The 26,021-nt window shown below is 34.7% G+C and overlaps 2 protein-coding genes and 1 non-coding gene across 6 annotated transcripts; 2 read left to right on the forward strand and 1 right to left on the reverse strand.

Moving 5' to 3' along the window:
- Positions 2,735 to 2,808, forward strand: TRNAR-UCG. The gene has a single exon. It is a non-coding gene; the product is annotated as a tRNA-Arg (tRNA).
- LOC105157156 lies at positions 4,666 to 10,529 on the reverse strand. Its single transcript, XM_011073465.2, has 4 exons — positions 10,416 to 10,529; positions 9,597 to 9,773; positions 6,946 to 8,220; positions 4,666 to 4,950 (listed from the first exon to the last, which is right to left on the reverse strand). The coding sequence occupies exons 1-4, from the start codon at positions 10,428 to 10,430 to the stop codon at positions 4,915 to 4,917; spliced, it is 1,503 nt and encodes a 500-aa protein (XP_011071767.1). The 5' UTR covers positions 10,431 to 10,529; the 3' UTR covers positions 4,666 to 4,914.
- LOC105157157 (protein FAM135B) lies at positions 12,620 to 25,864 on the forward strand. Of its 4 annotated transcripts, none has more exons than XM_011073466.2 (17): positions 12,620 to 12,828; positions 14,803 to 15,211; positions 16,106 to 16,555; positions 16,667 to 16,752; positions 17,095 to 17,234; positions 17,561 to 17,625; positions 17,784 to 17,975; positions 18,498 to 18,552; positions 19,034 to 19,237; positions 19,359 to 19,492; positions 20,790 to 20,979; positions 21,082 to 21,141; positions 21,215 to 21,457; positions 23,064 to 23,322; positions 23,399 to 23,604; positions 24,217 to 24,267; positions 25,296 to 25,864. In XM_011073466.2, the coding sequence occupies exons 3-17, from the start codon at positions 16,485 to 16,487 to the stop codon at positions 25,584 to 25,586; spliced, it is 2,247 nt and encodes a 748-aa protein (XP_011071768.1). In that variant the 5' UTR covers positions 12,620 to 12,828; positions 14,803 to 15,211; positions 16,106 to 16,484; the 3' UTR covers positions 25,587 to 25,864. The 4 variants fall into 4 exon arrangements, with proteins under 4 accessions (XP_011071768.1, XP_011071769.1, XP_020548095.1 ...); XM_011073467.2 differs by having other exon boundaries at positions 16,109 to 16,555; XM_020692436.1 differs by having other exon boundaries at positions 12,620 to 12,805.

A 26,021-nucleotide genomic window follows, 5' to 3' on the forward strand; every position in this document is an offset into this window, starting at 1 on the left:
AGCTATTTTTTTTATCAATGGTGATAATTAGGAGTAAATATTTTTACAATTATACCGACTTTATGTCTATAGTGCATTAATATCTCCTTATAAGTATAAAAATATTATTAAATTATTTTTGTTAATAAATGATGTGGAATGCTGAATTAGAGGTAAACTTAAAAATTTACACAATTTGTTTTTTGGTTATTGAATGTCAGCATTGTAAACGGAAAATTCTCCAATAATGGCAATTATAGTTCTGAAATTCTCTGAAAATATATATATATATATATTTTCATATTTAAAAAGGGTCTAAGTGTAATTAACTATAATATTTATTCTTGAGAAGGCTCTATCCCGTTGAAAAGTCCCACTTCCAAAGAAAATTTGCATACTAATCCGCTAAAAACAAACTTTTCAAACACCTTTCTAGACCTCATCATTGCCAAGTAAAAGAAGTCGTAAGTGCCCAAATCATTTCGTCTTTTGTACTGGTCAAAACTTACCCAAAAAAAATTCCGCTACCTTAGGGCCGTTATTATGGCGTCATGCACCGGGGCTTCAAATGCCGGCTCTCCTGTTATTAGACCAAGATCATTAGGTCACCAACTTCATTGACCTTCCGACAGTGGGCAGGCGCCAGCCCACATACATGGTCTTATGACTTTACAGAGACCTATGTTTTCGGTAAACAATCCGCCGAGCCTGGTCACTATGACCACTTTTAAGCACCTGCAACTGCAGCCCGTTAACAAACAGAAACCTCTGCTCCAATCAAGAAGAGATTGTCAAGCAGTTTCAATGGCTATTTGGCAACAAATATGATTTCCAGTGATATGTATATTAGTGAAATTCTATTTCAAGAATTATTTTTTTCCTCACAGAAATTATTTTTACAACATATATATATTCTTTGGAATGAAAATAAATATACAAACATTTTTTAAATATGTGTATAAATTCTTATGGTGAATTTTAGCTATTTCTATTGAGTTTTCGAATACCTTCTTATTATTTTAAAAAATTACAAATATCCCCTTTAAATGAAAAGTGATTATATCGTTCTTAGACAGCCGGTGAGAATTATTAATTTATTTTAGTGATTCTTTTGTAGAAAAATTAAATAAATATAAAAACAATTTGGGGGTGGATAAAATATATAATTCATAGAGCATATTAGTCCCTAACAATATTTTAAAAAATCATGGAAAACATATAAAATTATAAATCATCATCCAAAAGGGCAATTTTGATGAAAATTTGATGAAAACTTAATGGAGGTTAATCGAATAGTGTCGTTGTTAGACATATGATAAAATCAGGTGGTATTTATAATTTCTCAAACAACAAAGAAATATTTATAATTATATCAAATTTCAAGGGAGGTGATTGCAATTTACCCTAATTATTAATTGTATCATACTATAATTCATCTTGGAAAATTGCTTTCGAAAATTTCGACAATAGAAATTTTAGTTATTTAAATTGTTGTAATTATTAACATTGCAATTTTAATCATTTAAATATGGTATGAAAATAACTATATATCTAATAAATACTTATAATTTAAAAAAGAAAAATCATATGCATTGAAAATATAGAATAAATAGTATATATTGTTATATAATATTTGTAGTTGTAGTAAATATATATTTGGTAAAACAATATAAATTAATATTAAAATGTCTCTATATCATACTTAATAAAACATTTAAAACTTTAAATTATTTAGGGTTAATTTTAATTATATCCTCTCTAAAAATTTGAAATGATTACTTACATCTCCTCTAAAAATTCCTCATTTTACAATTATGCTCTTTATGTTGGATTTGGAATAAATAATATTCACCTTAGCATAATAAATACATAAATTTCTAATTTTACGATAGTATGACTCGTTTTTACATTCAACGGCTACTTTTATGACCATAATTTGGGAACAAAATTTTACTACACTTATACTCTTCTGACTTTATATATTATATTTACGCCCTTGTAAGTATAACAATATTACTATGGTATCTTTGTCTAAATTATACGAAATGTTGGATGAGGGGTAAATTTAAAAGTTTATATAATCTTTTTTGGATGTCAACATTTTTTACGCACTAACAGAGTGAGTACAAATGTAAGCGGAGAATTCTCAGTATTTCAAAATTATATATAGGATAAATTACAATAACCTCCCATGAGGTTTAACATAATTATGAATACCCCCTTATTGTTTGAAAAAATCAATACCCCCTAATTTTTTAAGGGTCATTTAACAATTAGCCCAATTCATTAGGTTTTCATTCATTTTTTTGTAGTGAACTGGCCAAAATGCTCATGAATTAAAAATTATAATTTTATTTATTTTTTAAAATTTTCTGTTTTTTTTATGAAGTAAGTACATAATTTGTTTTATTATTTTTAAGCTTTTTTTCATCCACCCCGTTAGATTTTTTTACAAACTTTTAATTTAAAAAAATAAAAAATATAATAAGAACAAAGTTGACAATTTCATACCTCCAACCAAGGATTACATAACTTCATCAAATATTAGGGGAGTATTTGTAATTTTTCAAACAACAAATGAATATTTATAATTATACCAAATTTCAGGAGAGGTCGTTGTAATTTACCTTATATATATATGCAATTTTATATTTTTTAGGGGGTTTAAGTGTAATTAACCCATTTATATTATATTTTTTTATATTTAGGTAATAAAGGTTGTTATACTATTCAAAATAATATAACAATCGTCCAAGACCGCATAGCGCAGTGGATTAGCGCGTTTGACTTCGGATCAAAAGGTCGTGGGTTCGACTCCCACTGTGGTCATGGCGCGCGCTCACTTCAAATTTAAATGAATCTTTTATTAGACAATTTTTGAGTTTGATTCAATTAACACAAAAATGATAAATATACTATCAAATTACTCGAATTGAACTCCTTTTTCATCCAATTAAAATTCGTTTGAACTCTATTAATTTAATAACTGTATCAAATGCAAAAAAATAATTATATATTGGACTCAACACGATTTATTTATACCAAGCACTGTGCGGCACTGAAAAAAGATGGAAGTAAATTACAATTATTGGGCATAATTAGGAGGGACAGATGCAGGCCTTTAATACTTTTTTGTATTGGATTAAATGATAAAGGGGTTGACTATTTGTCTGATTACTATTATGATAATAATTCAAATAAATTTGAATAAATATATATTCGTCTTATATTCTAATATGAAAGAAAGATCGACTTAATTGTCTATTCTCGATTTTTCAAGGTTATATCTTTACTCCAATTACTTTTATTCTAGGGTTAAATGTACGTTGCTCCTCCCAATTACTTTTTAGATAACATTTTACCTCTTAAATTAAATTAATACTAAAAAATATAATAGTTATGTTCATTAAATTGATTTATTGGACAAAAATAATCAGTCATACCATGAATAATTATATGATTTTCAAATTACTCCAGAAAATAAAAAAGAAGCAATATCCGAAACTCCCCTTGATCACTAAATGCTCATATTAGATTTATTTGGCGGAGCTCGCCAAATGAAGGTAAAATTCATTGAGTTGCTTGGAAGCGGCTTTGTGCAAGTAAAAGTGTAGGGGATATGGGTTCTTGGGATTTGTGATGCTTCAATTTGGTTTTGTTGGCGAAGCAGGCGTGGAGGTTGATATTGGAGCCGGATAGTTTGCTTGCTAGGGTTCTTATAAAGCCTGATACTATCTTCGGATGGATTTCAAATGCATGTGTCACTTGGATATAATCATTGGCCTACCTAGCATAGTATCTTATTGGTGAGATTTATCACAGATGGAGGGCGTCATTGGAGGTTTGGTGATGGTAGGGATACTCGTGTATGGCTAGACGGTTGATGCTGAGGCTGCATTGATTTTGGTTGACTATAGTAATTCTATTGATTTGTCATTATTTTTAAGTCGAGGTCGTTTATAATGTAGTGAAAAAATAATTCTTTTTATTGTATTGGATACTATGAACGAAAGTTTTAAAATAATAATAAAAAAAACCTTTAATTTTAACCTATTTCCTTGACGATGAGAGAAGGATATATATAGGAAGCTTTGAGCATGAAACAATCCACAAATACAATAAGAATTTGAACCGCAAAATAACACCATACTTTGTATAAGAAACCCACATGAACAAAAATTGTAATATACAAAAATACAGATGTAAATTACTCGAATAGAGTCAAACAAATTATTGCTTTAAGTTTGTTTGAATCACTGACGAGCTTCAAAAATTTGTTTGAACTTAATTTGATTAATAATCAAAACAAGCTTTAGTTGAAATCCAACGTAAGTCGAACTCAAATAATTTAGTATTTTCAAATATATTTTATTGTTTCTTTACAATTGAATCGAGCTCAAAAAATTAAGTTCAAGTGCGATTAGTTAAATTAACGAATCGAACTCAAACGAATTTTTACAGATCAATTTCAAATTGGATAATTTCTTGACGAGAGGAAATTATTCAGTTTTCAGCATGAAAGCTAATTCACATACAGAACAGACATTCGAAGGAACAAAATACAGAAGAAAATTGGTTTCGCTGGGACCAACGCAATGAACAAGACACCTCAACAGGAATAGAACTCAGAAGGAATGCCAAATGAAAAACACTGCTCTTGAATGAAACATCGAAGACATAACAGCATAATTAAGGTTAGCTTTTAAGACAAAAGAGATTATTCAATTCATGGTGTCATAATTTGTAAATCCTTACATTTATACATATAAAACTCTCTCTGCTCATGAGGTCACAAGTGATCTCTACCGTCCCTTCTTCGTTCATTGTTCTGCTATAATTGGCTTCCTTCTCCGGCTGAAGTTGAAGAATGGGTGTGCTGTTGTTGAGCTAGATCAGGCATTCTTTTCGTTGTGTTTATAAGATGAAAGGCTGCGTTCAGTCCCACCACTTCCTCTCGGACAAAGATATAAGCTGCCAAATCAAAAATAGGCAACAAGAATGCAATGAGATGTACTATGAAAAAAATAGAAATCACTCCCAAATCGAAAGCATGATATCGTTACGGTATTACCAACTTTGAAGTGTTAAAGAGTAGAGCAGTGCTAAAACTTATGTATATGAAAACACAACAAGGTGCCGCCCTCCCTCCTCTCTCTCCCATTCTTTCTTGAATGTTGTGTCTTCTGAGTTATCTTCTATTTGGTTCCTTATTAGCTATTGTAATTAGTTGGATTGGCATTATAGTCATCTTTCTTTCGTTGGGTTGGCATTAGTGCTTTTTCTTTACTGACAGTTTCTTTTCTTCCTCAGCCTATTTACTGTTAGCTTCTATCTCAGTAACGTTACGTACTCTTCTCTTCTTTTCATCTTCCTTTTCCATGCTCCATGGAACATACTAATTCAGATAAATGATTATCTCTTTACTGCTATTGAATGAACAAGAATGTTATTATAGTAAATGCTCCGCAATCTAATTAGCTTTTGAAAGAATTCCTAATAGTTTCCACTTAAAACTAGTTTTGCTTATATGTATGGAAACGGGTTTTAGAAAAACCGGAGACTCAATTCGCCTCCCTCACCCCATTTGCGCAGCCCGAAAACCCACCTACGGGTACAAAAAAACCCTTCAACTTGTCCATAGGTCCTTGAATAATATTTAAATTTTTATACATGGTATTCACAAATACCTTCAACTAGCAAGAGCAAGTTAGGTACACTGGCAAAGCAAACTATCTTTTATGCCAACGAAAGGATTAGCAAATCCAAGAACACTTCTCCAATACAGCAACCCTTTCACGCCATTCTCGCCCCACCATCCACACAATGATGGATGAGGTCCGGCAATGTTCCAACTTTGCCACGCATGTCAATTTGCAACATATCAAGGCTCTTTAGATTTAAATTATAAGATCTGAAAAGTTCCAACTAATTTTGAGGCAACTAATATACATGTTGATGTTTCTGCATGCGAGAATGCATTAGGATAAAGGAAACATCTATTTCCCCACTGCAGGGAAGATGCTGCGTCTCGCATCAGCGAATCTCTCTGTTTTCCCTCTCATTAAAAAAAAAAATCTTCAAAGGAGACACGTTCAGCCACATGCACAAGTAGTGGCCCAAAGGAAAAATCCCTTATACAATATATATGGGGGTGACATCAAAGTCTTGAAGAATACTTCTTGTTTCATTTTGACTAGTTATTTTCATACTTTTAACTTCCTAGCATATTTGCTTCCTTGGTTAAATTTCGAGTAGTTATTGTTTAAACAAATAAAGTATGCCACAAATACAGAACGCTTAGTAATTCCAGTGAGGCTGATTAACCCACTAGTAGAATGGTAGTTACAGACCTGGGTAGGAGAGCTGAAACTAAGTGAGAATTGGTTGCAACATCACTACAAGAGAACAGTCGGACTTTCAAGAAAACCAGCATATAGGAAAAAACCTAAGTTTCTATTAAGGGAAATATAAAGATTCAGGTTTTAGGTGTCAACAGGCATTAATATCTAATATAGAGCAAGAAAAGAAAATGCTACACATGAAATATGAACGAAAAGCTCACACCAATAAATGCAGCATGTACCAATGAACTATTAAATGGCATGTCAGGTCAGAGTTGGTAAATTTGTTTCATTCATTTCCTTCGTACTCAAAGCAGCATGCCTCACGCATAAATATTTCCAAGATGTTCTAATTTAGTCATTAGAATATATTTAGCTCTGAACAAATTTGGTCTGGAAATCTGGATTCAAAGGAATCTAGATGAAGCAGAAAATTTATGCATAGATAGAAAATCAGGAATATAGCATAGAGGCTATCTAGGCTAGAATTAATAACCCAAAATAATATAAAGAATGCATCGAAGCACATAAATATCCACACGATTTGTCCAATTAATACTGATCACAGGCACGTACATGCAAAAGCAAAAACACTAATAACATTTACAGGTTCTGATTCACCAACCTGACGAGCAACTTGTGCCAACCTCCTATTGTCACGTGACGACTCCATTACCGAGCTAGGCTTGGACCACTCCAAGTTCTTATCAGCATTTTGCACATGACCTGACTTCTGTTCTGTCTCAAGAGAGGCATTCACTTCAGATTCGCTCAGTGTTTCTCTCTTACGCTTCCTTTGAAATGTATATTTGATGACTCTTTTACTGACAGGTTGATGAGGAAGCACTTTAGTTATGTCGGATGAATTTGAGTTTAAATTGTTTGGCAGTATATCAACTTTTTCATCATCCATATGACAATCAGAAGTCCACAAGTTCTCAGCAAATCCACTTTCCTCTCCTGACAGCACCATACGTTCCTCCAATCCTTCATCTTTTTGCAATATCCTTCCACCAGATATTTCCAATAAATTTGATTCTTTCCTTGAAGATTCAGCACACCCCAGATGAGTCCGTGTTTCAGCATTACATGGAGACAATACTGATGCTATCTTGGAAGGATCCTCACTAGGATGACCACTGTCTCCGACTGAAACAGGAAAGCGTTTAGCAGAAAGCTCAGGTAAACCATAAGGTTTCTGGAAAAAATCAGTTCGTTTCCAACTCAAAGGTGTTATAGTCTTCCTTCTTCTGGTAGCTCTCTTCCTTTTCCGAAGAAAAGATTTGAACCTACTAGGCTTGATATCTGCTAACAGTTTCTTATCAAGTTCACTGAGAGCTTTAGCCCCAGAAGCTGGTGCTTCGCAGGTATCTTCACCTCCTTCCTGGTCCCCGCCTTCATTCTTCACTTTGTCTGAATCCCCTGAGAGGCACAATTCCTTGTCTAAAAGATTCCTCTCGCATGCACGAATTCTCTGCGTGCACCCGTTTCTGTATAGCCCAGGCTCTTTGCCTGTCAATATTATAGAAGGCAAATCCCGGGAACCGATAGATGAACTACACATGCAAACTATCTCGCTACCGCACTTCCAACATTCATTTCTCTGGCTCTGAGTTGCCGTCATTATGTCAGGAGCTACAGAAAATTCATCTTGGGTTTCTGGATGAAGGAAGTTACTGGATTCATACAAGCAAATTCTATTCTCCATTTCTATGGAACGAGCATTCTTGGGTTCATTAATGGGCTGCAAATTGTTTTTCTTTAACCTTTCCAGTTCAGTCTGCATTTCTTCCAATTCTTCTCTGAGATCCCTTACAATATCTTCAGCTTCCTCAAGTTGCGCTTCAAGTTCTTCAATCTTCTTCTGCTGATTCAGTGATGCAGCTTCTGCTTCACTAATCTGTTGAGTCGGCAAAATATATCAGTTATCAATAAAATTGGAAAGATAAAAACTAAAAGGATAGAAAATTACTTAAGCCATTAATTTGTGTGTTTTTCAGAAACTCAAGATGGGAATAGGGTCTACAAACTGATAGTGAAGTCTAGTCTGCAATAGAGTAACCATTCACAACATCAAATCCCTCTGCTCCCAACTTTGATATTTTAAATACCAAATAGTCCATAGGTGCATAACATAAGCACACCAATGCATAATTGATGCTGACAAACCCTCATTTTGAAACAATTATGCTTGAAAGGGTCCAATTATACTTCAGCTTCTGATTGGTTGAGCTAGCTAGCTATGATAACATGTCCTGGATGCTAAATGGATTATGATTCATGCCTATGAACAATAATGACGTTATTAGTAGCATATGACATTAAAGGGGACCTCTGGTTTCCCAAACCATAAACACATCAGAGTCCTGTAGTAAAAACACGTGTCATGCCACAAGAGAATCAATAAAATAAGAGAGAACACGTGCTAGTGTACCAGCACAACATGAAGGTCAACACACATTCATGAGAAAACATGGCATTTCAGGAGCGGCCAAAGGTAAAATAGATAAAACAGTCATCAACTTTAGAAAAAAATGACATCTTGAAATCCTTGTCGGATCTGACAGCTATACGCCAAAATCCATTACTTCAGTTCAACCGGAAATAGATAACAGTCAGGACAACAAAGCATAAAAGAATTTTGGACAGATGATTATCTCCTTGTTACACCAAGAAATTCCATCAACTGCCAATGGAACAAAAGAACAAAACTAGATTCCGGTCATAATTCCGGAAAAGGAAGGGTAGTTAATCTATCAAAACAAATAAGGAAACATCAACATGTTTAGAATATGGTAGTCATCTCAAGAGCAATTCCATTTTAGATAAAACCTCGGTAGGAATACCTGTTGCACCTCTTAGTCCTAGGAGATTCGCAGAATACCACAGGAACAAGAATGCTTAATCTAAAAATCAAACCCCAAATCTTAATGGAAGCATACATTTGTAACGTCATAAAGAATCAACATCGATGACTATCCGCACCAGTAAGTACTCATTTACCAAATCACCAAAGAACCCTGAGGCAAATACCTAAACTAGGTACATTAAAGTCATCGTCACAAATCAAACCCACGGAAGACATCACAAAAAAAAAAAACAAAAACCCTATGGGCGAGTCATCAACACATTCAACCAGCAAAATGTATTAAAAAAAAAGAACAAAAGATGTTTAAAAATTCTAATGAACCCAGACACCATTTCTTTACTTATATACTTAGTTCAAGAAACAAGAAAAATATATGGAAAATTCAAAATCCGAACCCAATGTTTCACCTTAGAATCCATCATTTGCTTAACGCGTAGCAGCATCCGCACAGACTCCTCTTTCGCCACCTTCAGCTCATGCTGATACCGAACCGCCCTCCTATCTGAGGACATAACCCTCGCCGCCGCCTCCTTGGATATGTTCAATATTATATCAGCGTACGCCTTCTTCAACGCCGTCAATTTCTGCACCCCGGAAAAAAAGAAAGAATTAATCAAAAGGAATGCTCATTTGTAATATACCTCATAAAGAAACAACTGAAACTCATAGAAGATTCCAAGAGCCCTACAGAAAGATCAGAAGATTTTCCCCCATTTCAAAAAGTTAGATTAGAGTATTTGAATCAAAACACACACTAGTAGACTTTATAGTCAAGAAAGGCGAAGAACTATTCAAACATACGAGTAAAACTGAAAAGAAAAAGATCAAAACAGACCACCATTTCTCCAGCAGCAAAAACAGAATTGATGAAATTCTTCGAACCCACAAACAAGAGCACTCCGAGAAACACCAAGAATCAAAGCAAACACCAAGATGAAAAAAAAAAAAGAAAAGCCAAGGATCGGCATCCAAAATAACAAACAAACAAATGCACGAACAAAAGAAACAAAAAGGAGGGAGTAAAGAAACGGTTAAGTTAATCAGTCAGGTAGTTGGTGTGAGCTCCGGAAACAAAAAAAAACAAAAAAGTGACGGTTAAGTTAATCAGTCAGGTAGTTGGTGTGAGCTCCGGAAACAAAGAAAAACAAAAGAGTGGCTGCGCCACGGCGGCGACGGCGCCCCACGGCGGATGAATACTTCCAGAAGCGGTGGCGGAATCAATTTACCTCTTGGGCGTCCATTTTCCGTCTGATTCTCAAACAATTTAGTGCGTTTGTTGAGGTTTTCCGGACCGAAGAGCTTTTTATTAACTCAATGTTTCCTCAGCAGAGCTGTCTGTTATGAACTGAATCTTCTGCTCGATGTAAACTACCCAGTTGCCCCTGGGGAAAGGACCTAATTCCGGAAATGCCACGCACAGTGACAATCGGGTTTTAGGTGTTCTATGGGCGCGCGCCAGCGGATTGGGGCCCACATGGACCTCGGCCTTCCGACGTGGCGCTTGGCTATGCGGACAACTGGAGCTGGCACGTGGTTTGCTGCATGTTAAGCAGCTTTTTGGAGGGAAAAAAGGGGTATGATGGTATTAGGTATATCATTTTCACTTGGTCATGGGCTATGGTGTGGGCAGTAATGGTAATTCACATATCTATCTCAAAAGGGAATATTTTATTTCAACGAGTTTTTTTTTTAAATTTAATATAATTATAAATATTTTTTATTATTTAAAAAATTATAAATATTATTTTACGTTTAATAAATTATGTAATTCTTTGATATAAAATATAAAAATATCAACTTTATATTTGTTGTATTTTTTTATTTTTTAAAAATAAAAATTTATAAAATGATCGAGTGAGTGGTATGGAATATGTTAAAATTTTAGTCCATAAATAATTTTTAAAAAAATTAAAAATAAATAAAATTATAATTCATAATTTATAAGAATAATTTTGATCTGTTTTCCATGAAAAATGGATCAAAACTTAGAGAAGATTGACAGATTAAACTAGTTGTTAGATGATCGTTAAAATTATAAAGTATTGATAATTTTGTAAATAATAAGGAGATATTTGTAATTATGTCAAACTTTTGGGGAGCTTGTTGTAATTTACCCAAAAATTAAATTTACCGTTTAATACATTCCCTTCAGAAAAAAAATTAGATGTAATTGTATATTTTTAATAAATTTATAATTATAATTTATTTTTCTCCCACCTCCCACACCGTTTCTCCCACAAAAATAAATATATATATATATGAAGGTATTTTAATTAATATATATTTAGTCAAGACAGGGTGGCTACGTAACACTTAATAAATAACATTAGTAATTGATGCATACTCGAAATATATTTGATGCATGTTTATAATTTAAATTTTATTTAGTTAAATAAATGAGAATGAAGATAGAATGACTAACTAATTTAAAGTGAAGATTCTCAATTTTTTTTTAATTATTTAAAAAATGGATTTTTTTTAAATTTTGTATATTTTTATTGAGAAAAATTAATTATTTCCTCATTTAGACATCACTTTTTTATGTACATACATATAATTTTTAATTATTGATAATAAAATATAATATATATTTTTTAATATTATACTGATACGACATAACTACCAATCCTAAATTAATAAAAATAATATAAGTATCACTTTTATTCAAATAAAAACTACATTGTGACATCATATAATAAAAAAAAATTAAATCCAACGTCATCAAATAATTCAAGTATTATTTTATTTTCATATGAAAATTATACAACAAAAATATATATTTTTTCTAATTTATACAACAAAAAATTATTTTTATTTTTATACAACAAAAATATATCTTTATTTTCATATGAAAAATTATACAACAAAAAAATATTTTTTAGAATTTGATATAATTACATGTAAATTTATGATGATTTAAAAAATTATACTTAATACCTTTAAGTTTTGCTTCTGTATAATAAATAAATGTCTCGTTAGTCAAAATTCATCGAATTTTATGCTACTAACAAAAAATGGATGAAATTTTATATTTATTCTTAATTGATTTATTTCAAGTCAAATATATATATATATTTATGATATAATTTTTATAGATCTTCACAAGTTAATACATGAGAGAATGTATAATTTCACCGTTATAAGGATAATTTAGTCACGAAATATTTGTGTGACTTTAAGTTAGTAATAAATTAATTGAGAATAAATATCAATTTCATTTAATTTTTTTTGTTACTATCAATAAATTTAATGAATTTTGACTATCGAAAAATTTATATTAAATAAAAGTAAATTTTAGAGATATTAAATATAATTTTTTAAATTATTAGAATTTTTATGTGTAATTATATTAAATTTAAATAGAAGGAATTGTAATTCTTCCTTATTTATTTATATATTTATTCGTATTAAAGACAGATGCCCAAACAAACGGCTTTTTTGATTCTTAAACTCCATTTCCCTCTCTGCCCCTTTCTCGCTCGCGCTCTCTCTCTGTCTCTGTGTCTCTCTCCCGCCGCTAACGGACGTTGCCTCTCCACGCGCCGCCGAGATCAGACCTTCGCCCCCATGTACGTAACGTAGTGGGTGCCGCTGCCGATTCGCCGCCTATATTCGGGTGAAATAAAGCCCCATTTCCAGGTTTTTAATTATTAAAACCCCGATAATTGGATCAGTGGATTTAAATGCAATGCATTTGGTTATACGTTTGTATAATAGGAATGCGCCGTATTCTCTGCTCTCTGCTTATACTTTGAGTCTTTGGTTTGCCGATTATGGTAGGTATTTTTTTTCCCAGATTGTGTCCGTGTTGTTTTTTTGTTCTACTTTGTTAGAATTGGAGTATAATATGGTTGAATTATCTCTTTTTGGAGTTATAATGTGATTCAAATGAGTGTCTTGCCGTCAGAATTCGGTTTTTCTTTCTGCTTATTGATATTTTCTTAATATCTTCTCCGTGTGCATTCGTCAAGGAATTACGAGTTTATATATAAGTTCATGTAATGTAACTTAAGAATGTCTTAGAAAGAAAGTTCTATTATCAGAGTCATTAGCTATAAAGCTTGTCTGGTAATATTTTCAAACTGTGTTTCGTTTCATCTATAAAAAGAAAGGGCTAGTTTAGTCGCTTTCCAACCAAAAATATCAATTTTGGGTCCCCATGCATATAGCAGTCATTTTCAAACCTGGGATCCTTATTTTTCCAAAACACAACCTGCATCGTTGATGGTTCTTACACGCTCTACTAAACTTAAAAGCAATTAAATTTTTGTAACTGATTAAATAATTTCTTCTTGTGTCGCCGAAGGTAACTTGATAAAAGGAATTTAGATAATAATTTTCATCCCATTCAACTCATGGGACATAAAGATAGTAATGGAAGTCATAGTAAATAGACAATAATTCTTATCTCAATAATGTTTGAATGATGTGACTCATAATTTTTTAATCTTACATTACAGTATCATATGTAGTCCTATAAAATCAACATTTCTATCACTAATATGGACACATCATTGTTTTCACTCGAAGCCCATGCAAAAGTTTTCAACATCTAAATACTGGAAAAAACAAAAATTTAAAATGAAAATGTAACCTAAGAAGGCCTCCTACTTTGGCATGTAACTGCTGCATTCTGGTTTTATCTAATTCTAAGTCATATCAGGATAAATATCATTATTAATTCTTCCAGTCCCATAATCTATCTCCTGAGTAGGTTTACATCAGAGTTAGGTGTCCTTATCCATAAAGTAGTTTTCATGTGCTATTGCTTCTCATCATCTTAAGTATTTACCCTTGAGAGCACCATTTGGATACTGACCATGGCTCAAGCTGTTATATGACCCATGCGATGTTCCTTGGCTATGCTGGGAAGAAAATTTGCAAATTGGGTAGACCTAAGGCATGACTACTTGCACATGCCAGCTTGATATGAACTTTATGGAGAGAGGATTAAAATATGTTTCAGCGTGCATTATAACTTTTGCAACAGAAGGACCAAAAAAACTTATGGTATTGATTAATGTACAATTACTACGAATTTGTTAACCAATATTTCTGTAGCATATAAATCATGTTCTGAAAGATTCACCTGGTATGGTTCAGTTTCAAAAACTTTCCTCCATACCGATCCTTGTACAATTTCAGATGCTTACAGCGGTGTAGTTGTAGAACTAAAGGGCAATCTCTTCTGTGGGGCATCTGATTTAAGTTGCCACCTTTACTTGATATTGTCATCACATCATTTGTTGCAATTTGGTCAAAAAGATGAGAGAGAAGAAGGTGGTTTAAAATCAATGAACTCTTTGGATTCTTCCAGTATGGACGTGAGGCAGTTTTGTAATGTTCTCAATCAGCATTATTTTCATCCTCTAGCTTTTTGTGAATGGAGAGGTTTCGCTTCAGAGCTCAGCAACCTGGAATAGTTCAAAAATTATCTGCAATAGGCTCCCTTGTGTTTTTAAGATACGGAGGTCTATTTTCTTGTTTTATTCTGTCTTTTCTTTCTTTGTTTCCAATCTAGAAACCTAGAGTTCTGTTTACTCAAATGCCTGGACAATAAATTGTACTTTAACAATACTCCTTAAAAGTGAAAGTTTTGGCATCTGTTTGCAGGTGTTCGATGCTAATACCGTCAGGATTTCCATATGTTGATTTCCAATTTGGAGAATGTAGGGAATTTGACAAGTTGATGACAAAGAAGGAGAAGGAGAAGTAGGTGGTAGAAGGAACTGGAAATAGTGAATGTGAATGGAGTGTGAGGTTCAAGAATACTTGAGACTAAAGGTATATCCACAATAGTGGCTTTGGGTGAAACAGGCTTGAGGCTGTTTCCTGGTAGTGAACAGGAAGAGACATTGGTTTCATATGTGAGTGGTTGCCTGACTGTCTAGGCAAACCTAAGTCTCCAGCACTATCGGATGGCAATAAGCAAATGAGGGGCTATACTAACACTGAAGATTCTGTCAAAAATTGTTCATCCATATTCTCCAAGGAGTTCTGAATTTAAAAAAGTCCAAGGAAGGTATAACTTGAATATTTTGTGGAGAAAAATCTTTATTATAATAACTAGCACATAATTTTAATTTTTAAAATCCTGTAATAATCGCATTTTGGGTTTATTTGGTTATTCACACTTTCCGGGGAACCTGTGATGTTCGTAAGGTTTACATTTCCATGTTATACCTTTAAAGTAAATTAATGTGGAATGTAAGCTGTCCTCATTTACAAACAACTTTAATCTTTGGAGACCAATAGATCTTCATTTTCAGGTGTCCCTCGTCAAGAGCTCCATCCATTTAAAAATGATAATTAACTTGCTATGTTGGAGGCTTGTTTATATGCCATATAAGCAGAGGCTTAGAGTTGGATGGAAATAAGACATGCTTGCCTGCGCCTGCCTGCTTGTTTATGCGCTTTATGAAGATTTCTACAAACAATAGGTGTTTATTAGCACTACTCATGTATTTCACTTGCTATCATTAGTCATTCAATCTGCTAAAAGATTCCAGTTGTGCTGGCATAATTTCAAAGGCAAGAATGTTTTCAGATGCTGAAAGGAGCAGTAGATTAATTTAACAAATAAGAGCACGCATAGTTACTTGGTTAGACCACATCTGCCAATCACTCGGGTGATTCCTGAGAGGTCTTGGTCTGGTTTTGGAGTTATTACAACTATTCTTATATTGAGATCTAGATCGATTTCGTCATACGTGATGTGGTGATTGTTCAAAAGTCCGAGTACCAGTACCTCCTGAAAGTTACCATCAGTTAGGGTTAATATAACGTGGTGATTGTCAGAAAACTTGTTTCTCAATTCTACCATTGTTGCTCATTAAATCTTAATGTTAAGTTGAATATTGTTAGGGTTTAGTTGTCAAACTATGGTTATGACGAACCGTTATATGTCATGGTGTAGAAGCCCTCTGGTGAAAGAGAAGATTTGGCACCAGATCAACTCTTACTAGGAAGCATCACATATTTTTCCAATTCAATTGCGGAGTCGGCGCTGTATTGAAAACTGCTATCTCTTTTCCTCGAAAGCCAAACCTAGCTCTATAAAAGATTAAGGTTTGGGTACGAGGAATTGGAGAGATGCAACTTCCCAAGGCAAAAATTCATCTTACATGCCAGTTCTACTTCAGCATCTCAAGTGGATAATCTCTGATTCTAAATAAATCAGCATCATTGAAACCTAAGGTTGCATCAGGAATGCGAAGCCGTTGCCTCTCCTAAAGTTTGATGAGCACCCCTTGATCCCACCAATATTAAGTCTAACCACGAAAATTTAACGGCCAATGTTGGAAGCTATACATGAGATTGCTATTTACATACATCGGTTTCACAACCTCGACTTGTTTCAACAAGGGTAAGTGTCTTATAGTTTACCTTATCTTTACTTTTCTTTTCGTATTACTTGGCTGCATTGGGTAGCACTTGCATCCCCTTTTAATTGTTTAATTTTTACATGTTCATTTAGATGGTATCAAATTAAGATTACAATGAGGTGGACGGGTGAAGATTCTGGTTCTTTGGGTACTCCAGCAAGAGTGGCTCAATATGAAGGTTGGTTGATCTCCCTCGTGTTAAGTTGATCCTGAGCTACAATATTCCGGTGGCAAACACTTATGGTTCCTTCAAAATGTTTATTTGGGAAAAGAATAAAAGCTAAACATTAGTCCACCACAAAAGGATCTGTTGTGCAGAACCTTGCTTCCATGTGTTGCTTCTTTTTGGAACATGCTCATGGGACACTACGAACAGAAAACTGTTCTAACTTGTTTCCTCTGTTGTTTTGTCGGCCGTTGACATGCCATCTCCTTGGAGTTGATCTCACAGCTTCCAAAATTGCATAAAAAGTTTAGCATTGGCCACTATTTTGCTTATGTCATTTCTTTGTCTGAACAGCTCCTGATCTGGGTTCTGATGACGTGTATGGTGTATGGAGAATTGATGACAGAGACCATAGCTTTTCAACACAACCATTTCGGATCAGATATGCAAGGCAGGATATTCTTTTGTCATTGATGGTCTCATTCACGTTACAGGTTAGTAACTTTGAGGTATTGTTTTTTCTTCTTTTTCTGTGGGGATTAGCATGTGGAATGTGTTTATGCTAAGTCATGTATATACACATAATTACATTTAAAATATGCTTATCCCTGTGCTGTGGGCAAGAATAAAAATGATGAACAACAGAAATTAGAATGTGCAAATATGTGAGTCAGGCCATTCCTGATATAGGTCGAAGAATGCTTGTGGAACCAGAACTGTGTACTTTTGCATTGACTTGATGTATGTCAAAGTACATTCAAATTTAGGGGTTTTATGCTATTACTTATTGTGTTCACTGCCTTGCTGTTTGGGTCACCAGGGTCCATGCACATCTGCTGTTATTCTGAAATTCGAGCTGCTCTACACTCCTGTGCTGGAAAACAGGTCTGCTGACAGAATCTATGTTTCTAGTTTTCTCTTATGAAATCTTAGAAGGCATGTGCTCTAATTTTCTTTTCGTGCATGTTTTACTAAATGAAGTGAATAAAAATGTTTATTGAATTCCACCCTTTGAACTTAATAAGTTTACTGGCGGCTTGTAGGTCTAATATTCAGGATTGTTTGGATAACATTGCTGCAGTCCATGAATTCCGGCTTCCTCCTAAAGCCCTTCTGGGGTTGCATACTTACTGCCCAGTTCATTTTGATGCTTTTCATGCAGTGTTAGTTGATATAACTGTTCATGTCAGCCTTCTGAGAAATGCTGTCTACACTTCCTCACAGAAGGTACCCAGGTTTGTTACAACATCCATTTTCTTCAAATATGACATATAGTGCTTGTAATGGTTTCAAATCATTTTGTTCACTAGTGATGATAGTTTGTGTGGATATATGAATATATGTATCAGTTCCTAGGTGACCAGTGGTGGACAAAACCTTAGGCAATTGTATTCCAGTTTAGATCTTTTATCTTTATATCTCAGAAAATGTGCAAACAAAGGCATCACTTTATAGGCGTTGTCAATTATTTTGAGTTGTTTGTTTGCACTTTCAAGGCTTTGTGGATTTCTGAAAAACAATAAAGTTTTAAGGTTAATAATATATCCTGTAATATGTTGAAAATTTCAAGTATGGAAAAGGAAGGATGAAATGCACTGTGCTTACTCTAGTAGCAAAAGCCTGCTAAATTCTTGTTTTTTCGCTATGTTTTGCTTTGCTCTATGTTCTGTTGAATTAGACTAGTTCTCTCTTGTACTTCGTGGCCCTATATTGTTGTCAACATTCTGTTGAATAACAAATGTATTGTCTTCTCTCAGTGGTCTTACAGCTAATGGATCTGATGTTGTCGGGAAGCATGATAAGTCAAAACAAGTACGTGCCCAACTCTCCTTGATCCTTAACTCATATTGGATAGTCATTATTCATCTTTTTTACATTCATATAATGTTAGAGTCCTTTTCATTGCTCACATTTTCCCACATGCTTGTGGTCATTATAGCAGGCTTCACTGGTATGCATATGGTGCATTTCCAACGCCAGGTTGTAATTTTAGTAATAAATATCTTGTGATCCTGGCTAAAGTATTCATGCGTATATTGTTACGTTAAAAGAATAATTTCCTTTATCTGTTAATAATGTGTACTACACAAGTGTTTCTGCAGATAGCTAGTGCTAGTATGAGATAACACAGCCTTCATTAACTAATCTGATGTGTCAGTGGATTTGTGTTTCCCGTCAACATTCAACAGTCACTTGATTTTTTTTCCAGCTATCTGTATGTACCAATGATATCTCCTGCATAATTTATCATAGGTTAAGTTCTAGTTACTTTGTTTTTTTTTTTTTTGAAAAGGTTATGCTTGTGCAAGCACTATTAAGTGCTTGTGAGATACTCACGGAAGAGCTAAAAAAGCTGAGCCAGGCTATCAATGAACCCATTGATATCAGAGAAATTACTCCTAATGAATTGTTTGGTTTGACGCCAAGCTCACTTCCGGAAACAGCTGATGCAGAAGTTTTAGGACAAGTCTTGAGCAAACTTCACAGTGCTTCTGAGGTCTTCTCATGATTTGAGCTTAAGAAATTTATAACTATAATTCTCCTGTTCACCCCTCAAAGCACTTTGCTATTCTGTTTGCTTTTGCAACCTGCATAACCAGGGTTTATTCCTTGGACAGAAAGCAATTGGTGAAGTTGATTTTCATAATGATGCTGTTCTCCGTCGATTATCTGAGGATAAACTACTCAAGTCAATCGATTTGATTGGCCATCAAGTCCTTCACTTGTGGAGTATATTTTTGAATTTTCACAGGTTAGTTTTGCCCTTTATGTCCTGCTTGTTGGACAATGGTACATCTTTCTGATTCTACTTGTTGTAAAAGAACCTTTCTGTTCCTGTTTAACTTGTATAGAAGATAAGATAGCTAATGATCATCAAGGTGACAAGGAGAGTTCATGCATTTTCTCTCATGTTTCATTTTTATGGAAACTCAATAGCAGAGAGGGAGGGAGGGGGAAGGGTATTGGTTCAGTTGAAGATAAAAGACAGAAAAAGTTCTTGTTTGATGTGTCTGGAGTAACCAAGGATATAAATTTGCTTGTCAATGTCCTTCCTTCAGAGTATGTGGCCTGGTTTAAATCAGAAATTTGAATGTGGATGAGGGTTCTTGGAGTTGGGTGGAAGAATGTCTGGTACGCTTTCCATTAACAAATGTGCCTCAATAGCCATGAATAAGATGACAGATATCAGTATGTTTATGGCAAGTCTCCAATTGGCTTGGATCAGCCAGCTCAGGAAATCTAAAAATGTTAGCTTTTTTCCAGTGTCCATTTTGGAATGTGCCTTTGGCTGCGGGTGGATTTCCCCATCTAGTCTATCAATTAATAGACCCTTAGATGGATGGTTAAGGTTTACATGTTTATTTGAAGGGGTAGAACTTTTATAGCAATAAAAAACTCCCTTCATCCCAATTTGAATGCTCCATTTTGCATTGAGATGGTCTCTAAACATTGGAATATTTAAAAGTTTGAGTATCTCTACCTGTTTCCCTTTTAAAGTACTAGTTAGTATTATCACATGTAGCATGGTGATATATCGATAGCATCAACGGCATCAGATTTTGATATGTTTGTATATCTAATGACTTGGACTTATATGAAAGTTAGGTGATATTAACTTCCTACCTTTTGTGCTTCTTCATTCCTTGGCTTCCAAACTGTACTTCCTCCAACCTTTATGGCCGTAGAGTTGTGATATGATCTGATTTTAAAGGACAATTCTTCTTTATTTTGCCAAGTGGTTCGCAGAATTTTCTGTCAGACCTTTACTATTAATGAGGATTTGCTTTGGGGAATTGAGTGGCTTGTTCTTTCGGCTAGGAGAAGAATTATACATCATAATTCTAACTTCTCATTTCTCTAATCACTAGATTGGGTATGCATGGATTTGAGGGAAACCACAGCTTACAAGGGAAACATCATAAGACATGTTGAAATGTCTGCGTAGCAATCTTGTGCTTTTCATTGAAATGATTGCCCAAAGTGCAATCTGATTCTAGTGGCAGTGAAATGGCTAATATAGAAACTGATAATACTGCTTCTGTCTCCAGGGCTAACACAAAGAAGATTCTGGAATTTCTCCGCAACCAGTGGGCTGTTAGTCGGAAAGCTGAATGGTCAATCTGGATGGTTCACACTAAAGTTGACATGCCTCACCAATACATAAGCAGTTTAGTAGATGCGTCTACTTATCATGGATTGCATGGCAGATTACCTGTTCCACGGAAGTTAACTGACGATGTAATTGTGCCACCACTTTTTACTCCTTGGGGTGATAAGTTTCCTTTATTAGCTACAGAAAATAGCTTTTCTGTTGTTCATATTCGTTTGTGCTCTGTGCAGCCTGCACAGGCTGCTGCTATGCGAGCGGAGCTTCATAGGAGAAGTATTGCTCAAATGATGGTGAGTCCTGTTAATAAGTGCTACACAGTATCACTTTATTGGTTGGAGATTGAGCAGGTATGCTTCAGTGCAGATGAACAATCGGTCTATCCAAGACATGCATATATTTGGAGATCCGGCACGCATCCCCATTGTAATAGTAGAACGAGTCATCAATGCGCCTTTACGTTCAACAAGTGGAAATTCTTACTTCACCAAACTGGACCGGAAAGATACAAATAGTTTGATGGCTGGATCTGGCTCCAACCCAATAAAGCTCACCGGTCGCCCAAATGATCGTGTTCTGAAGATTGTAGTTTTTGTGCATGGATTCCAGGCATGTTCTCTTCTACCTATATGAAAACTAATCAATACTTGGCTTATTTTTCTACATTACTTGCTTTTCCTTTTCCAAGAACCTTTTTAGTGGCTGAATTAGCACTTCATATGCAAAGCAGGCATCTACAGTTATGTATGTCTTAGTTTGAACTGAAAGCATACCATATTTCAGGTCCAGAAGTAGAGAAGACAAGAGCATCATGGGTGTTGCACCTAATAGACATCTCGATTTTTTTTAACATATTCATTTGTATATTACATTTTTACTCTACTTTAGTATAAGCCATAAACCAGGTCAGTGTATCTTCTGTATAGAAGAGAAACATGTCCTGAGTTCCAAGAGTATTTTAATCATCTTTTACCATAAGAAACACTTACATAGTGTTTGGATTTATGTTTCGAGTGTTTTGTTTTGGTGTTTTGGAGATAGAGAGAGAAAAATAGACATAAATTAGTGCGTGTTGGAGACAAATGGTATGTTTAAATTTGTGTTTTTTGAGGTAAAATTTAAAATATTTTAAAATAAGTGGTGTAGGTTTGATATTGGGATTTTGGGGGACAAAAATCACTGATCATTGTCAAATTATGTCTCTTTTATGATCATTGTCAAATTATGTCTCTTTTATATTATATATATAAGTGTATATATATATTATAAATAAAGTTAAAAAATAAAAAAACACACAGATAAAGATGTAAAAAATACAAAAACAAACATTGGGTGTGTTTTATTTTGTCTCGGGTAATGCAAAAACATGAAACCAAACATAGTGTTAACTTTTTAACGGATTCCGAACTGCAACATTCTTGGTAAATAAAGAGGTTGTATATTTACACATCTGACTGCTTGTAGGCGGCTTCTTGGATAAACAAAGGCTTGATAGAATAATGTTGGTGCCTGGTATAGTGATTAATATCACCATAACCAGGTCAAGTCATGGGAACAGGATATTGTACAGATTTGTATACTGGCAGGCACTTTTCTCTATCCTCATCAAAAACATCAAATGATCAAATTGTTCTGTCCACTTTTGAGCCTTAAAATAATTTATAGTGTGAGGATGGTAAAATGTTTTGGATCCGCATTCCAAAACCTGTCAAATATTATACGAAGGAATGTTGGCATCAAGCAACATAATGATGTGGAATGATTATGGCCAAGTTAGTAGGCCAGTTGCTTTTGCTGCTGGAAGATGACATGCCTGCTTAAGATGAAATTTGCTGCTCAGCCAGAATTTTCTTCTGTATAGGGATTGAGTCATTTTTCTTTGATGTCTTTGACAGCATGGATTTGGGGCAGTAAGATCCTCCAGCCCTCAGATGCAATCATGCAATTGTTCTCCGTGGGATTTACATACTGATTGTGGTGTGGTTGTGATGGTATTTGATTGTATTGATACATTGTTATGACGATGGAGCTTATACTATATCTAATGATCAGCAAGACAAAGTCAACTTCTTTATGATGTGGTTTGAATTATCATTGCAGGCCATGGCTTCTTAAAAAGTGAAATTAGTTCTCTCCTGTCTTGCGTCAAACTTCTTTAGTCGTTTGAGGTGTATTTATGATAAATTTTAATTGCAAAGACTCCTTATATATGCAGGGGCATCATCTGGACTTGCGGCTCATTCGTAATCAGTGGCTTTTGCTAGACCCTAAGACAGAATTCCTTATGTCAGAGGCTAATGAAGAGAAAACATCTGGAGATTTTCGAGATATGGGACGGAGGCTAGCACAAGAAGTTGTGTCGTTTGTGAAGAAGAAAATGGATAAGGTTTCTAGATCTGGTGTATTGAGAGCAATTAAACTTAGCTTTGTTGGACATTCCATTGGAAACATAATTTTGAGAACCGCGCTAACAGGTTTACACATCAAAGATTAAAAATATCTGCCGTCTAATTATCTTTAACATTTCTAATTTTAGTTGTATTCTTGCAGAGAGCATTATGGAACCATATCTGAGATACTTGCATACATATCTCTCTGTTTCTGGTCCACATCTCGGTTATCTTTACAGTTCGAACTCTTTGTTTAATGGGGGACTGTGGGTACTGAAGAAGCTCAAGAATACACAGTGCATTCATCAGCTCACTTTTACTGATGATCCTGATCTTCGGAATACATTCTTATACAAACTAGCCAAGGTATTAATTAGCCCCTTACTGTTCCCCTGGGGCATATTTTATTGCTGGCTTCTTTTTTTTTTTTTAGTTCGTGTGTTTGTATATATATATATATATATATATATATATATAAGGATAGTATAGTGCCGTTTCATTAAAGCATGGCTTGGTCTTTAAAATTCTTATGCCAGTACTGGAACAAACTCGGGGTGAGTATGGGATAAGGTTTTGTTAACCAGGTCTTAGATGCCTTATGGTGAAAACATAAGAATTTGAGATAGTAAAATCAGTTCTAGATGTCTACACTGCTTTTTCTAGTGCTTTAGCCGTGTGCCTTCTTTTGATTCTGGGCTGTGCTTAAGTTGAGAAATCAGTGGTGTGAGAATAAATTGAAAAGGATAAATGAGTTCTGGCCATTCAGATAGATTCCACAGTTCCACTTTAATCTTATGACATTTCTATCTTGTTGTCTTTTGGATATTGATGCAAAAGCTTGTAAGGCATTCATTTTAATTGAAGAACTTATTACATTCATTCGACATGATTTTGGGTTGTTTGGGAGGACTGAAAGAAATGATTGCTTCTCTCAGTGCTTTCATGTTTTGATGCTTTGTATTCTCTTCTTACTTTCAGCATAAGACATTGGATAACTTCAGGAACGTTATTCTATTGTCTTCTCCCCAGGTACTTCATCTCCTACTTTTGCATTTTCTGACGTAACTCCTAGTTTTCTTTCCACCTTCTCTGAAATGCAGATGTCTGTGCACCTCTCTTTCACAAATATTTGGTTTATGTTGTATGTCTGGAATTCTCTACTTGGCTCTGCCTTATGTTTCCTGATGCTCTTCAGCTTGTTTAGTTTAACGTATGCGTGAAACACAAACACAGAGACACGTACATTTTTCTCTTGAGTTACAATGGAGAAGTTCAGCCGGATATTTAAGTGTTCAAATTTTGCTCTTCAATAAGACTGTCTGCCACCTCAATTGATCACTCATTCCACATACTTAGATCTTCTCTCAGGTCATGTTCCATGTAGCGAGGATGCGATCATTATCAGTAGATGTGTGCAATCCTCCACAATTTGGTGAAGAGGATGATTTGTGGTGTCCACTCTTTTTATCAATTCAGCACCATTTAGAAACTAGCTGAATTCCTATCGTTCTAAACCTTCGGACTAGCCATTCTTGTCCCTTTCTAAGTTCCTCACTTCAGCTTTAGTGCTAGAGCAATTACCCAACCCGACCAAATAGCCTGTTTCCATCGACATCATGAATCAGACATTCTCCTGCTGCTGAATTTTTTCTTTGGCTGAAACTGACATCTGTGTTTAACTTTATCGAACCACAATAAATGGATCTTAATTAGCAGAAGTGTCAAAAAATACAAAGACGTTCAGGTAAGCTTTACAGTTCTTAATTTTGAATCAAAGCAGACCTTTTAGATTACTTATGCTGTTAGAATTTGGTTACAACTTCTGATTGGCTTTCTGAATTATACATATTGACACCTGGAGTTCTTTTGGCATGTGAAATGGACTCTCTGATGAGTGTCAAACATGTTCCTTTGTCAAACATGTAAATGAAGGCTACCAGTGGAATACCTAAACATATGTTACTTTTCTCAGAGTTAATGTGCAAGGATATAACCCCAATCATTCAGCAGTTTGATTTTCGTGCATTTTAACACAATTGATTTCATGTTTTTTTCAGGACGGCTATGTTCCATATCATTCTGCTAGAATTGAAATGTGCCCAGCATCTTCAGGCGACCACTCGAAGAAGGGCAAAGTTTTTCTTGAGATGCTCAATGAATGCTTGGACCAAATACGAGCAAGATCCTTTGAGCATCGCGTGTTCATGCGCTGTGACATCAATTTCGACGTCACCTTGCAAGGAAAGAACCTGAACACCATAATTGGACGGGCTGCTCATATCGAGTTCCTGGAGACGGACGTCTTTGCCAGTTTTATAATGTGGTCCTTCCCAGATTTATTCCGTTGATCAACAGGTGATGAATAACTCCAATATGTCTCAAAAGGGTTGAGCCAGTATTCAGCAACATCGAAGACCTCCGATATTCTTCTCGACTCGAGCACATTAGAAATTAGGATGGGAAAGTTGTAAATTATCTTGTTTTGAGCTGATTCATCTGGCAACTCTTCCATTCAGAGATGTTTTTAGATTAATGTAAAGGTCCATCACTTTAGGGAATGATCTGTAGTACTATAATAATTACACTTTTGTGCAGTATAGAGTAAAAGAAGAAGATGTTTTACTTTGGGTTGGAGGTGGTTTTTACAGTATAAGAGGGCTACTCTTTGTGATGCTCTAGGAATGGTTGGAACGTTGACAAATATTTGCACACTGCCGCAGGAGTTGTGTACTTGAAAGGCTGGTTGAGGTATTGAATAATTAATTACAAGCATGTCCAAGTTT

The sequence above is a fragment of the Sesamum indicum genome, linkage group LG3 (assembly GCF_000512975.1).
Source record: "Sesamum indicum cultivar Zhongzhi No. 13 linkage group LG3, S_indicum_v1.0, whole genome shotgun sequence".
Lineage (NCBI taxonomy): Eukaryota > Viridiplantae > Streptophyta > Magnoliopsida > Lamiales > Pedaliaceae > Sesamum > Sesamum indicum.

Coding starts and splice junctions, on each gene's coding strand:
- LOC105157156 (XM_011073465.2), bottom strand. Junction 8,221..9,596: donor AGCAAATGATGGATTCTAAG/GTGAAACATTGG, acceptor CCGACTCAACAG/ATTAGTGAAGCAGAAGCTGC. Junction 4,951..6,945: donor TGGCACAAGTTGCTCGTCAG/GTTGGTGAATCA, acceptor TTGATTTGGCAG/CTTATATCTTTGTCCGAGAG.
- LOC105157157 (XM_011073466.2), top strand. CDS start 16,485: ATGTTGGAAGCTATACATGAGATTGCTATTTACATACATCGGTTTCAC. Junction 17,626..17,783: donor ACTCCTGTGCTGGAAAACAG/GTCTGCTGACAG, acceptor GGCGGCTTGTAG/GTCTAATATTCAGGATTGTT. Junction 20,980..21,081: donor CACGGAAGTTAACTGACGAT/GTAATTGTGCCA, acceptor TGCTCTGTGCAG/CCTGCACAGGCTGCTGCTAT.